The sequence below is a fragment of the Lipomyces oligophaga genome (assembly GCF_038497815.1).
Source record: "Lipomyces oligophaga strain CBS 7107 unplaced genomic scaffold V1516scaffold_2, whole genome shotgun sequence".
In the NCBI taxonomy this organism is placed as follows: domain Eukaryota; kingdom Fungi; phylum Ascomycota; class Lipomycetes; order Lipomycetales; family Lipomycetaceae; genus Lipomyces; species [Lipomyces] oligophaga.
The window spans coordinates 230,816-245,595 of record NW_027117786.1 but is presented as its reverse complement, the minus strand read 5'-3'; the positions used below and the strand labels follow the sequence as shown (position 1 = coordinate 245,595).

General features: G+C 44.0%; 2 protein-coding genes across 2 annotated transcripts; one reads left to right on the top strand and one right to left on the bottom strand.

Annotated features, from left to right (window-relative positions):
• Positions 1–105: 105 nt before the first annotated feature.
• Positions 106–7,023, bottom strand: V1516DRAFT_670170 (acyl transferase domain-containing protein). The gene is made up of 5 exons (XM_066921316.1): positions 5,913–7,023; positions 4,063–5,854; positions 1,427–4,005; positions 1,306–1,374; positions 106–1,252 (listed from the first exon to the last, which is right to left on the bottom strand). Exons 1-5 carry the CDS (start codon positions 6,730–6,732, stop codon positions 270–272), a joined length of 6,243 nt encoding a protein of 2,080 aa, XP_066778640.1. The 5' UTR covers positions 6,733–7,023; the 3' UTR covers positions 106–269.
• Positions 7,024–8,892: 1,869 nt separating this feature from the next.
• V1516DRAFT_621324 (3-oxoacyl-reductase) lies at positions 8,893–14,608 on the top strand (the record flags this gene model as incomplete). Its single annotated transcript, XM_066919521.1, has 4 exons — positions 8,893–10,818; positions 10,869–11,082; positions 11,135–13,683; positions 13,733–14,608. 4 exons carry the CDS (start codon positions 8,893–8,895, stop codon positions 14,606–14,608), a joined length of 5,565 nt encoding a protein of 1,854 aa, XP_066778639.1.
• Positions 14,609–14,780: the final 172 nt, after the last annotated feature.

Below are 14,780 nucleotides of genomic sequence, written 5' to 3'. Positions count from 1 at the left end.
CGCTAATCATGCGTACGCACAAAAATTAGCGTACGCAGATTCGAGGGTGTCCTGCTAATTCCAGCTGGATCAATAATTTCTCAGAAGTTTTCTTTCACTGCTAAGTTCTTATCATAAAAATAATATGTATTAAGCAAAACAAATATTAACTGAGCGAAAATAACATATCAAAAATTCAATAGCAAACAAATCAACTCAAAACTAATTAAATCTATATTCTGCATCATCGTAATACTAGACAACTGCTTCGGCAAGTCCCTATTACTCATTTAGGCTGTTTCGTACTGTTCCCAATTATCCAACACATTCCTAATCTTTGCGCTACCAGTCAATTCATAAACTTCTTGGAAATATTCTTTCGAGATCGAGAAAGGCTTGGCTGTCAAGTTGGGAATATATTTGCCAATCAAATTCGCAGGCTTAATCGACTGCTGCGGCAGCTTCTTGAGCAAGAATCGGTTGAATGGCTTAACTCCAGATCGAAGATAAGTGGAATGGAATGGTACTGAAATACCCTTCAGAGGAATAGTAGCAAATCCACGTTCAAGATCAATAGGCTGAGGCTTACTCTCGCTCTTCTTTGCAATCTCAGTTACAATCTCAGACAGCTGCTCCTTTACTTCCTCAATGGACATGGTCTTCATGAGCTTATCAAGATCAAGCTTTTTCACCTTGATAAAATTAAGAACATTGGTCAACGTGTCCAATCCACGAAGATCACCCGCCACAACATACTGCTGGTTCTCAACATTAAAGTTGACAATCTCAAGCAGCCACTTGGTCTGCTGTGCAATATGCTCAACAACATATCGAAGGGCGCTATCGGTAAAAGTCTTCGAAACTCGTGATGGATTTACGGCACACATGCCATAATTCGATCTTCCAAGCGAATCACGAGGAACAGCAACCTGCATGGTCATACCACGATAGAATACAACGTCGACAAGCGATTCCAACGGCATAACGTCTCCAAGTGCCGTCAAAGCAGAATATTCTCCCAGAGAGTGACCAGCATACGAGCAATCAGCAGGAACCAATCCTTTGGACTTCATATCTTCAAAGGAAGCTTTCTCCATCAGAGTTAAAGCAGGCTGAGTAAACTGGGTAGCCGAAAGCAATCCAGAATCAGATTTGAAGGTGTACGATGTAGAAGCTTCCGTAATTGTCTTGAAAATCTTTTCAGACTTCAAAGATCCTTCAGCATCGACGGACTCGAACATCATTGAAGTGTAATTCTGACGAATAGCCTTACCTATTATATATTAATACGAAATTCCGTGAACAAACACAGTTAAAAAAATTTACCTCGAGGCCCACCAAAATGAACTGTATACTCCTTCGGATTTTCTTTGACAATGTTGATGATAGAGAAGCCTTTCCACGAGTCAGTAACAGTTCCTAGTTTATACTTTTAAACTTAACATACCATAGTTGTTGAGGAAGTGACGGTCAGCACGATCCCAGACTTCTTTGGCAACAGGGCTGGATTCATACAAATCCATACCCATTCCTTGCTCCTGGGAACCTTGGCCAGTGAAAATGTAGGTCGAAACAGGCTGCTCAACCTCCGCTTGGCCAACCAAGACTGGCTCACCAGTATCCTTATTGACAGTCTCCACCTTGATGATCTTTCGACCAGCGATCATACCAATGTGCTGCAGCTTCGTGTCAATGTTGTCGTTGGGCAAAACCATTCCAACAAACGAACAATTGAAAGCACGAACGCGTGACACCTGGTTATCAGCAGCCCAAGTCTCAACACGGGAACGAACCGCAGCAGAAGAAAACATGCCGTGTGTAATGTTTCCTCGTAGTCCAGCATAAGCAGCAAAAATGCGAGAGACGTGGATTGGGTTATAATCACCAGACACGCGAGCATATGGTTCATTTGAAGCAGGAGCTCTATAGCCAATCTCAGAAGAGCCATTCAACGGAATGGAATTTTCAAACAACACTGGTTGCTCAATGGTGCTTCCGTGACGCTCCAGGTAATCAATAACTGGATTACCATGAGATTCGTCAGCTTCGTAGACAACACTACCAATTTGAATGACTTCACGAGTAGGCAATTCAAGCAAGACCTGGCCTGTTGTGTTAACGGAAGAGAAAACTGTCTTGTTCTTATATTGAACAAAAGTCTGGAGACGGAAAGTCAAGGTTTGGCCAAGGAGATCAACATGTGGATCATCATTTAGTTGAAACCAATCCTTGGATCTCAAAACAGCAACATCCTTAGGCGACTTGAGAGTCATCTGCATTGGCAGTTCGCTTTTACGTTGGAAAGTGTTTTCATAATCAGTGTAAGTGCCACGATATAAAAATTGTGAAACAACTTCCATAACCGGTGCGCCATCACGAGAAATGATACCGCTAACTTCCACCATTTTTCCAGAATCCTGGTTCAAAACCGAATTAATCTTGGCGGAGGACGTCACGACATCGTCCTTCTTCAAAGGTTCAGCGCCAGGGAACATTTTGTAAGAGTTAGACAGATGGACAAGCTTAAGAAGATCTCCATCAATGACTTTAGGAAAAATTGCCTTAATGATTCCCTTCCATCCTGCAACAATTGCAAAATCCATGGGAGCGTAAATTGTCTTTCCAGGGCGATCGACGAAAGCTTCTCCATTATTGCCCACCGCATACACAAAATCAGAAATATCCTTTCCCTTGATAGTAGTCTGCCCACCATCAATTTCCGCAGTAATTGAAAGATCCTCAGGATATTCCTCAGGAGCAAACCATAGCTTCCAATAAAAGCGTTTGATACGATCATTACGACCCTCCATTACTTCACGAATAGGAGCAAAGCCAACCTCTGGATGATAGGTGAATAGAAGCTGAAGTCCAACCGGTTTGCGCTCAACGGTACGATTATCATACAAGTACATCTCAATCGAGTTAGTACCTGGATTTTTAAAAGCCTCGATGACAATAGTGTATGACCCGTTGATAAGTTCATAGACAAAGATGTGAGTCTTCTCCGCATCGCTAGGTACCTTGACTTCAACTTTTATGCCATAAGCAGGAACAAATACTCTCTTAAGAGGATTATCAGAATATTTATTTCCCTGTACAAAAACGTCGGAAGTAAAGAAAGCATGTCGCCAGCCGTACGATTCACCGCCAAGTAGACTGAGCCAAGACTCAACTGATGGTAAGGTAGCATTACCACCTGGGCCGGCTTCCAAAGTATAAGTGACAGAGTCAACAGACTTCAGCACGGATAAAGCATCTGATTTCAAAGCAGCCTGTAGTTGATTCGAAGCAATCTCTTTGCCACCAAAATATTCAACAACAGGAATCTTGGATTCATCACCACCGTAAATCTCAGTCTTTAACATTTCAATGTGAGCATTGTGAATATTATCGAGAATATCTTTTACTGGCTCATCAATCTTTTTGGAATAGCGCGCGGAAACGGGTCCATGAAGTACGCATGTTCTCTGAACATCCTGATCAATGACAGCGCCAAGATCCTCTGATTGCCATAGCGAGTCTTTCTTAAAGTAGAATTCAAAATTATCATCCAAAATAGGAACAAACGGAACAGGTTTTTGTCCAGGGCGAAGAGTAAGCATAAGGAAGAACTCCTTGTCCTGGTTATTAATAATCTGCTCTTTGGACTCTGGGTAGCTCTCGTAAAGGCGAGTAACAATAGCTTCAGGATTTTCAAGCTCAGAGTATGACTGAATAATAGATTGCTTTCCGCTTTCATGAGTGAAACGCTCCTCAACGCGTCTGAGAAAATCTCCAGTCATATCTCGTAAAGAACGATCAATCCAACGCTTTTCAGACTTGATGAAGAGAAGTTCAACGAGACGCTCGACAATTTCACCGTAGGTCATGTCTTCAATCTCAGCAGGCTCCCCAGCTTGATTCTTGCCAAACCACACTTTTTGGAAATCAGCATTCAATTTCTTGATAATATAATCCTTCTTGGCCAAAAGAGCCTCAACACGTTTGTTCTTAGGCAATCCAAATATAGTAGTATCCATTTCCTTCCTGTCAAAATACTTAGAAACAAAGTCCTGGTCCAATCAGAAAAATTTAAAAACTTACCAGAAAAGAACACCACGAGTCGCTAACTTATGAATAGGCTCACCCATCTCAGAAAGAACAGTTATAACACCACCAGTAGGCTGCTTATATGTGTTTTCCCATTGTGAATCTTCCACACCAGGGGCATCAACAATAGCCTGTTTAGCACCCGGAGAAGTATGAGCTTCCTTCGCGACCATCATACGACTTCCGTAAAGGATACCGTCAAAAGGCATTGGAGGATAGCTGAATGACTGCGACCACTTGCCAGAGAGATAAGGGTATGTGTCCTCTGCACCACCGAAACCTGAACCTGCAATAAGAATAATATTCTTACAGCGGCGGATGCGGGAGTACATTTGCAAAATAGGGCTATGGAAATCTTCGAAAGAGTGATGACCACCACCACGACCGCCAGTCCACTGCATAATAATAGGAAAAGTAGGATTAGCAGTAGCAATATTAATGACTTGCTGGATCGCATCTAGAGATCCAGGTTTAAGGCCTAGATGCTTAATCCCAAGTGTGCTAATATACTCATTTGCGACTTCAAGAGAAGGTACACCAGCGCCGATTGTTAAACCAGAGATCGGGACTCCCTCCGAGCGTAACTTTTGAATAAGCGGAATGGCCCATGTCATGGCACGAGGATTGACATAAATAAGATTGATCGTGATACCAGCTCCTGGGAAGGTAAGTTTCTCAATCTCATAAAAGGCTTTAGTTAAACCAGATGCATTGAAATAACCACCACCAGCTAATTCAATATGATATCCAGAATTGATAGTGGCTGCAACAAAGTCAGCAGGGACGGTAGACGGAGTCATACCAGCAACCATAAGTGGAGGTTGCCCAAGCAAGCGAGAAAACTGAGTATCGACATAAATCTTTCCGGAGGCAGTCTTGACAAGCTTTGGAGAAAATTCGAGACCCCAATCAGGAGCATACTTGACAGCACTATCAGCACGATCAAAAAGCTCGGATTTGAAACCAAGTTCTCCACTTCCACCTTCGAGAGCACCTCCAATGATGACTCGAACGCCAGTTCCTTGCTTATTACGATGAGTCAAAACACCAAGGCCAGACGAACCACCAGGACCAAAGTCAATAATATGAGTAGCACCCGGAAAAGCGGTTGCATTTTCCCACATCACAGGAAGGCCAGTAATGAGTTTAATAAGTCTTTTCATGACACTGCCATCCTCTTCTGTAAGGTTGCGAAGATCATGTCCATCAAAAGTATCATAAACTGGGATACCAAGATCTTCAGGCTTAAAATCGACGTCCTTGAGATCATCCATAATAATGTCATAAGCTTCATCAACATAAGGAGCATGGAATGGAGCGGAAATTGGTAGAAAGCGGTTTGAAAATTTTAGCTTGCGCTGAGAGTAGGGAACACGATTCTGCTCAAGTCCAGGAGGTGCACGAAGCTTGCGAAGAGACAAACTAAGACCATATAAAGAGAGAGGAGGACCCGCAACAACAAAATTTCGAGCACCGTTCTCAAGAGAGATGAATACATGTTTCTCAGGAGGAAGATGTGAGTTTGTCTGATTTATGTACTTCAGAACCATAGGCTTGGTAAGGTCACGAATGGAGAGCATAGGAGAAGGCTTTCCTTCACCTTCATTGATAATGTCTTCAAGGACGGAGGGAGCAATTGAGGTTCGAGGGTAAACCACTTGAGCACGGAAACCGATCCAGAAAAGAATTTTGAGTATCTTGATAGAGTTTTCATAGAAAGACTCCCAGGTCGAAGAAGCAGCAATTGCAGTAGCAGTAATAACACCTTGTGAGTGACCGGTCACACCTAAAATAAATGCATTAGAAAGCGGAGAAGAAAAGAGGAACAAGTCAAGAAGCCGTACCAGAGAGATATGATCTAAGCTCACCCGGCTCTTTGCCGAGAATCTTGCAAGTAGCAGCATAATGAGATAATTGTACGACACCAATCAATGGCAGTGAAACGGGACCGAGAACGAGATATTCAAGTTCAGGAGTTGTCTCAGGCTCTCGAAGCCAGCGCATGATGTCAAGACCATTCGAATAAAACTTTGTAGCACGCGGATCTTTGGTGAGGAGAATAAGCTCCTTTGCACATGTGGTAAGGAAGTCCTCAAGAAGGCCCTGGTAAAGGGAATAGATATCTCGAAGCTCATCAAAGTACTCCTCTATATTGCCCTGGCCTCCAAAGATTGCGTAAATTTTAGCCTTGTCATCAGAGACAGCACGGAAGAGAGCCGAATCATGGCCCTTAATGGGCCTATTGGCAGCAAGACGAGCAGCATAGTAGGCACGAATAACCGTTTGGCGATTTGGGAGGGAACCTGGAAGTTTGGAGGCAATTGCATGGACCTCGTTGAAATCGAGGAAATGAGTCTCGAAATCGGTGAGAATAAGGTTGAGAGCGTCATTATATTGTCCGGGACTCTCTTCGACGTTCTTGACTACGAAGGCAAGAAATCGAGCTACAAGTTCGCAGACAGATGCAGGTTCGTCATCACCAGCAAAATCCTCAGTCGCAGGTGGAAGAGAGGACGCGAATTCATCTCTGAGATGAAGAACCGAGAGATAGAGCGCTGTAGGGACGAAGACTGTGTACTCGAGAGTGCCGTGCTGAAGCAAGAGAGGACGGAGCGAAGCCTGCGTCTGCGGTGTCGCAATACCGGTTTCTGCTCCAGCCATCATGTATTGGCGTACGGAGCGCGAAATGAATAAAGGGAATTTAGAATATGGAATGAGAAGGACCGGAAGAAGAGAGGTGGAAGGGAAGACGAAGCAAAAATTAGAAGGAAAGGTGAGTGGTAGATCGAGAAAAGAATGAAGGAAAGGGTGAGCAAAGACGCGAAACCGCCCGTAACAGAGCGTGTAGTAGTAGCGGCGGTAGTTAGTATTATGTAGTAGTCGCAGTCGTTGAGGCGGTAGTACCACCGTAGTCTTCCCTGGAAAGACACCTTAATACACACAACTCCACAACTCAGTGCTGTAAGAATTGTTTTACGCGGCTACAGGCTGTACAAACTACTACGGTTGAGTGTATGCTGACACGCAATTATTAAGGGTCTATTGACAAGCTGTTGGGCTTGGGCCAAAAAAAAAACAGTGCACAGTTGTTGGGTCTTTGATCGATGTCGAGCAAGAAGAGGTCAGAGACACAAGAAGGGGAACCTGGCACGTGGCCTCTGGAGTGACGGTCCCCAACAGCCACTATTACCAGTTGATCGATTAGACTGTGCAAATATAAGTCGATTGTCTTAAAAAGATAGCGATGAGGTCAGATAGGCATCCACGAGGAATATGTGATACACGAAACAGAACACGTATCTCCAGACAAATGCTGACACATTAGAACCAACAAAGTAAGGGGATAAAACAGCTCTTGCCATGCCGGACTGGAATGAGCGCCTTCCGAGTAACTACTGGTCTAGGTATGGTCACCTGACCTCCCTGACTATATTGGAAAATTAAGTTGACGACATGCTCCCGAGCGCGAAGATTTATGGAAATAGCATTTTTAGTAGCTAGCTTCGCAGGGATGTGTTGCAATTTTTTTTACTTCAAATTTCCTTTTCCTTTGTTTTTACTGGAGTGCTTAAGAAATTGAATACGTTCTTTAGGCCCCTAGTGGTACCTAATACTTTCTGATAGCCGCATTCTGCTTGCCTCTGTGTTATGGCGTCAGCAAATGCAGATCGTTGCACTTGATAGCTACTTCGTAAGCGTCGTCGTGGATACGTAGAATGCCGATCTAAGTGTTGACTGACAGTACTTGCCCCGTCTTGGTCGTTGGACCCTCAGCCGATTAAAGAGAGTCTGCGATCGAAGCAACTGCCAAAGATCAGAACGCAGCACAGACCGTTAGGGTGTTGGGGCACCAGAAATAGGAAAAAACAAAGAGTGCAGGTTTAAGCAGGAGCAAGGACGAACAGTACAAAGCACTTGAAAACATATACTGATTTCTAGCTGAGCTCGAATATTTTGAAGCTTGATGCCGCCATTGAAACTGCTCCTGTTGGTCAATTTCTGAGTGCCAGATCACAGCGGGATCGATCGAGAAGCAACGGTAGCAACAACATGTAACAGGGACTTAATTTTTTGATAATGTAATATAAAGTAAACAAACTAAGCTATTATGAAGAGCATATTTTGCTCTTTAGTCTGTAATTCCCAACAATGCCTTATTTCATTGTTTCCCGCACAATCTGTTTGATTTCGTGTCCACTTCTACTAAGGTCATCAATTTGTTCCTTATCCGACTAATCAATCGTCCTTACAACTTCTGGCCGCCCTCAATTTTTTTATTACCAGTTCCGCTAGGCTTGTCTTAGCCCTTCAACCCCTCTGGCCTGCCTGCTCACCATATTAAACTTCACGTCATACGTATATGCAAGTAGTAGAACTCGCCTCTCGTCTATTCTCTACCCCAAACCCTCGTGGAACCCCAACCAGCGCTCCGAACTCGCAGGCGCCCTGAGCCGTCATTCAAGCTTACAACGCCGTCGCTGTCAACCTTTAGCCCCTCACACAAGTTACCACCAAAACTCGCGCTACAAACTAGCATACACTGTTGGTGCTACTGCACCCGACCACCGACAAACTGCTAGACATATCCTCCTCCTTTCCTCATCACCCATTACTTCTCTTACTTAATTTTCTGTCTTCGATCACGTCGTCCTTTACTCCTTCTCCCCTCCGATCTTAATAGGCAGCTATATTCCTTCTTTCCTTCCTACCTCGATTCGATAGATTCCTTCTCTCTTTCACTGATATCAACTCGACCTCGACGCCGCGTTTGTTTTCTTTGCACAGTTTTCAACCCGCGTATTGCTCCCCGCGTGTCTCTCAGCAATGCGTCCAGAAACTGAGCAGGAGCTCGCACATATTTTGCTTATAGAGCTGCTTGCCTACCAATTTGCTTCTCCTGTTCGCTGGATAGAAACACAAGATGTTATCCTTCAGGACTTCAAGGCGGAGCGTTTAGTTGAGATTGGCCCTTCGCCGACCCTTGCTGGTATGGCTTCTCGTACCCTGAAGATGAAGTACGAATCTTATGACGCCGCACTTTCTCTTCAGCGCCAGGTTCTTTGCTATTCTAAAGACGCGAAGGAAATCTACTACACTGCCGATCCTGTTGCTGAAGAGTCCCCCGCCGCTCCAAGTGAGCCTGCTCCAGCAGCAGCGCCGGCTGCGGCAGTTGCAGCTGCTCCGGTTGCAGTTGCAGCTCCTGCTCCAGTGGCAGCAGCAGCGGCAGTGGCAGATGCTCCAGTGACCGCATACGAACTTGTACGTGCCATTGTCGCTCAGAAGCTTAAGAAGCCTTTTGATCAAGTGCCATCATCAAAGACAATCAAGGATCTTGTTGGTGGTAAATCTACTTTACAAAATGAAATTCTTGGAGATCTCGGTAAGGAATTTGGTGCTGCTCCCGACAAGGCTGAAGAGACTCCTCTCGATGAGCTAGGTAATGCCATTCAGAATTCAGGCTTCAATGGTTCTCTCGGAAAACAATCTAGCTCTCTCATTTCTCGTCTTGTGGCCTCCAAAATGCCGGGTGGCTTTAGTTTGACTTCAGTTCGAAAATATCTTTCAGATCGATGGGGACTGGCATCTGGAAGACAAGACAGTGTCCTCGTTCTCGCAATCACCATCGAACCGCCTGCCCGTTTGGCTGCAGAGCCCGATGCTAAGCGATATCTAGATGAAGTTACTCAGAAATATGCTTCTATTTCAGGCGTTTCTCTTGCCTCGGCTGCTGCTGAAGGTGGTGCTGGTGGTGCCGGCGGAGGTGCTATCGCTATTGATTCTGCTGCTTTGGATGAACTTACCAAGGACCAGAGAAAGCTTGTTCAGCAACAGCTCGAACTTTTCGCAAGTTATCTTAAGGTAGATTTACGTGCCGGCTCTAAACAATTTATTGAAGAACAAGATGCTTCTGATGAGCTTCGGAAAGAACTTGATCTTTGGCTTGCTGAACACGGTGATTTCTATGCTTCAGGAATTACACCTTCGTTTTCTCAAGACAAAGCTCGTGTTTACGATTCTTCGTGGAATTGGGCTCGTCAGGATGCTTTGTCCATGTATTTTGATATCATTTTCGGAAGACTTTCAGTTGTGGATCGAGAAATCGTTTCGCGCTGTATTTTGCTTATGAATCGCTCTAATCCTACTCTGATTGAATTCATGCAATATCGAATTGATCATTGCCCGGAGAAGCGTGGCCATACCTACGAGCTTGCTAAGAAATTGGGTCAACAGCTTATTGACAACTGCAAAGACGCATTGGGTGAAGACCCTGTCTACAAAGACGTAATGTATCCCACTGCTCCTAAGACTACTATTGATATCAAGGGAAATATTGAATACGAAGAGGTTCCTCGCACTGCTGTTCGCAAACTGGAGCAATATGTTAAGGAAATGGCAGCTGGTGGAAAGATTACTGAAAATCGTGTTCGCACAAAACTTCATTCGGACCTTGCTCGTATCTACAAGATTATGCGTCAACAGCAAAAAATGAGCAAGAGTTCTAAACTTCAGATTAAGACTCTTTACGAGGATGTTATGCACTCTCTTTCCTTAGAATCGAATGTTAGTCAAGCACCGAAGGGTGCCCTTTCTCCTGGAGGTAGCCCACGTCGGGCCAAGCGAAATGGACGCGTTAAAAAATTTACTGAGACCATTCCATTCTTACATTTGAAGAAACATGATCTCCACGGCTGGGAATATAGCAAGCAACTGACAGGAGTTTATTTGGATTGTCTTGAGAAGGCTGCCACTGTAAGTTAATCTTTTTTGATTGCTTTTATTGCATATACTAACTGAGACAGCTTGGTATCTCTTTCAAGGACAAATATGCTCTCATGACTGGTGTTGGTGCAGGCTCCATTGGCGCAGCAGTTTGTCAAGGCTTAATTGCTGGTGGGGCTAAAGTCATAGTTACTACTTCTCGATACTCGCGCGAAGTTACTGAGTTCTACCAGGCCATGTACACTAAGTATGGCGCTAGCGGTAGTAGTTTAATTGTCGTTCCATTCAACCAAGGTATTTTGAACTGGTTTCTTCGCTTATGTTTCTATGCTCACATGATTTGTAGGTTCTAAGCAAGATGTCGAGGCATTGATTGATTATATTTATGACACTAAGAAAGGTCTGGGATGGGATTTGGACTTTATTGTTCCGTTTGCTGCTATTCCTGAGAATGGCCGCGAAATTGACAATATTGACTCTAAATCTGAGCTTGCCCATAGAATCATGCTTACTAATCTTCTTCGAATCCTTGGTGCTGTAAAGCAGCAAAAGGCCTCTCGGGGATATGAAACTCGTCCTGCTCAAGTTATTTTGCCCATGTCTCCTAACCATGGCACTTTTGGCTCTGATGGTCTTTACTCGGAGTCCAAGCTTTCTCTTGAGACACTCTTTAATCGTTGGTTCTCTGAATCTTGGGCCTCTTACTTAACAGTTTGTGGTGCTGTCATTGGCTGGACTCGCGGTACCGGTCTTATGAACCAGAATAATTTGATTGCAGAGCGTATTGAGGCCCTTGGTGTTCGTACATTTTCTCAACAGGAGATGGCTTTCAACATTCTTGGACTCATGGCTGCTCCCGTTGTTAATCTTTGCCAGATGGAGCCTGTTTTTGCGGATTTGAACGGTGGCATGCAATATATTCCCAATCTTAAGGATGCTTCAAGCAGAATCCGACAGGAGCTTATGCAGACTTCGGAGATCCGCCGAGCTGTTTCGGCTGAAAATGCTATTGAGTACAAACTTGTTAATGGCTCTGAAGCAGAGCGTCTTCACCAAATTGTTACTGTCCAGCCTCGCGCTAATATCAAATTTGATTTCCCTACTCTCAAGCCTTATGATGAATTTGCCCATCTGACTGATGATCTGAAAGGAATGGTTGATCTTGAAAAAGTTGTTGTCGTTACCGGCTTCTCGGAGGTCGGGCCGTGGGGTAATTCTCGAACTCGTTGGGATATGGAAGCCTTTGGGTCTTTCTCCTTAGAAGGTTGCATCGAAATGGCATGGATTATGGGTCTGATCAAACATCATCATGGCCAGCTCAAGGGCAAGATGTACTCAGGCTGGGTTGATACTAAGACAAACGAACCGGTCGACGATTTTGCTGTTAAGTCAAAGTACGAGAAACATATCATCGAACATTCTGGCATTAGATTGATTGAATCTGAACTTTTTGATGGCTATGATCCTAAGAAGAAGAAAATGCTTCAGGAAGTGGTTGTGGAGCATGATCTTGAGCCATTTGAGACTTCTCTTGAGACGGCTCAGGAATTTAAGCGTCAACACGGAGATAAAGTTGAAATCTTTGAAATTGAAGATTCTGGTCAGTGGACTGTTCGTCTTCTTAAGGGCGCTTCGCTTTATGTTCCCAAAGCGCTTAAGTTTGATCGTCTCGTGGCTGGCCAAATTCCTACTGGCTGGGATGCTCGTCATTATGGTATTGGCGAGGACATTATTTCACAAGTTGATCCTATCACTCTTTATGTATTGGTTTCAACCGTTGAGGCTCTACTGGCTGCTGGTGTTACTGATCCTTACGAATTTTACAAATATGTCCATGTTTCGGAAGTCGGAAACTGTACTGGTTCTGGAGTAGGCGGTATGTCTGCTCTCCGCGGAATGTACAAAGATAGGTTTATGGACAAACCTGTCCAAATGGATATTTTACAGGAGTCGTTTATTAATACTATGAGCGCATGGGTTAATATGCTTTTGCTTTCTTCATCTGGACCTATCAAGACCCCAGTAGGTGCTTGCGCTACTGCGATCGAGTCTGTTGATATCGGATATGAGACCATTATCTCTGGAAAAGCCAAGATTGTTCTTGTTGGAGGTTATGATGATTTCCAGGAGGAAGGATCTTTTGAATTCGGTAACATGGGTGCTACGTCGAATTCTGAGGAGGAGTTCAAAAAGGGTCGTACTCCCGCTGAGATGTCTCGTCCTGCTACCACTACTCGCGCTGGCTTTATGGAGTCGCAAGGTGCTGGTATTCAGGTTATTATGACCGCTAAGCTCGCTCTTCAGATGGGTGTTCCTATTTATGGAATTGTTGGTATGACAGCCACAGCCACAGACAAGATTGGTCGTTCGATTCCAGCTCCTGGCAAGGGTATTTTGACTACCGCCCGCGAGAACCACGACAGCAAATTCCCATCCCCCCTTCTGAACATTAAGTATCGACGTCGTCAACTTGAAAAACGCCGAGCTCAAATTCGTGACTGGACTGAGTCTGAAGTTTTGTACATTCAAGATGAACTTGATGCTATGCGTTCTCAAGGTGAATTTGATGAGAAGTCATATCTTGGTGAAAGAATGTCGTTTATTGAATCGGAGGCTGCTCGCCAAGAGAAGGAGGCTTTGACTCTATGGGGTAATGAGTTTTATAAGCAAGATCCTTCTATTGCTCCACTTCGTGGTGCCTTGGCTGTATGGAATCTGACGGTTGATGACCTTGGCGTTGCATCATTCCATGGTACCTCTACTGTTGCCAATGACAAGAATGAATCGATGACTGTTGATAACATGATGAAGCATCTTGGACGATCTAAGGGAAATGCTTTGTTCGGTGTTTTCCAGAAATATTTGACTGGTCATCCGAAGGGTGCAGCTGGAGCTGTAAGTTACATGATTTTTATTTTATGATTTTTATTAATATTATTCTTAGTGGATGTTGAACGGTTGCTTGCAAGTGCTGAACTCTGGTATTGTGCCTGGTAATAGAAATGCCGATAACGTTGATAAGGTTCTCGAGAAGTTCGAATCTATTTTATTTCCATCTCAGAGCATTCAGACAGATGGAATCAAAGCTGCATCTGTCACATCATTTGGTTTTGGTCAGAAAGGTGCACAAGCTATTCTTATCAACTCTGATTACCTTTTTGCTACTCTTGAGCAAGACACATACGAGGCTTATTGTGCTAAAGTAACTGCTCGTTATAAGAAGACTTACAGATACATTCACAATGCCATGGCGACTAATACCATATTTGTGGCAAAGACACATGCTCCTTATTCTGATGATCTTGAACAAACAATCTATTTGGATCCCAGTGTACGTGTTGAACCTGAGAAGAAGAGTTCTTCGTATACTTATCCAAAGCATTCTAAAATTGCGCTTTCTTCTTCTAAGGAGCAAACTGAAGAAGTACTAGTACAGATGACTCAGGCTAATGGTGCCAAGAATGTTGGCGTTGATGTGGAAGCACTTACTGCCATTCCTGTGGATAATGAGACGTTCCTTGAGCGTAACTATACTGAAGCCGAAATTGCATATTGCAAGGCAGCTCCTGATTCGACGGCTAGTTTCGCTGGCACCTGGTGTGCTAAAGAAGCTGTTTTCAAGAGCCTGGGAGTGAAATCAGAAGGAGCTGGTGCAGCGCTGAAGGATATTGAGATTGATCGTAAGAATGGTAAACCAGTCGTCATTCTTTCGGGACTTGCAAAGAGCAGGGCTACTGAGAAGGGAATCAAGTCGGTTTCAGTTAGCATCAGTCATAGTGAATTCCAGGCAGTTGCAGTTGCAGTAGCGGATTCGGAATAATTTCGTTTAGATAGGAGTCCCCGATAATTCATAGGAATCGAAGATCAGCTTTCTTGCTAGAAATAGAAATATCAAATCTGTTTTTAACTCGATTTACTTTGATATTTATCATTTAATAGGACGATTTTTGTGGCGAGCTGGCGAGTTACTGGATATTTTTGTTTTATTAAAT

Bases quoted from the DNA above. Each gene is read 5' to 3' on its own strand.
- V1516DRAFT_670170 (XM_066921316.1), bottom strand. From the start codon at position 6,732: ATGATGGCTGGAGCAGAAACCGGTATTGCGACACCGCAGACGCAGGCT. The intron at 1,375-1,426 runs GTATGTTAAGTT...ACTCGTGGAAAG, and splicing joins TCACTTCCTCAACAACTATG to GCTTCTCTATCATCAACATT. The intron at 1,253-1,305 runs GTAAATTTTTTT...AATATATAATAG, and splicing joins TCATTTTGGTGGGCCTCGAG to GTAAGGCTATTCGTCAGAAT.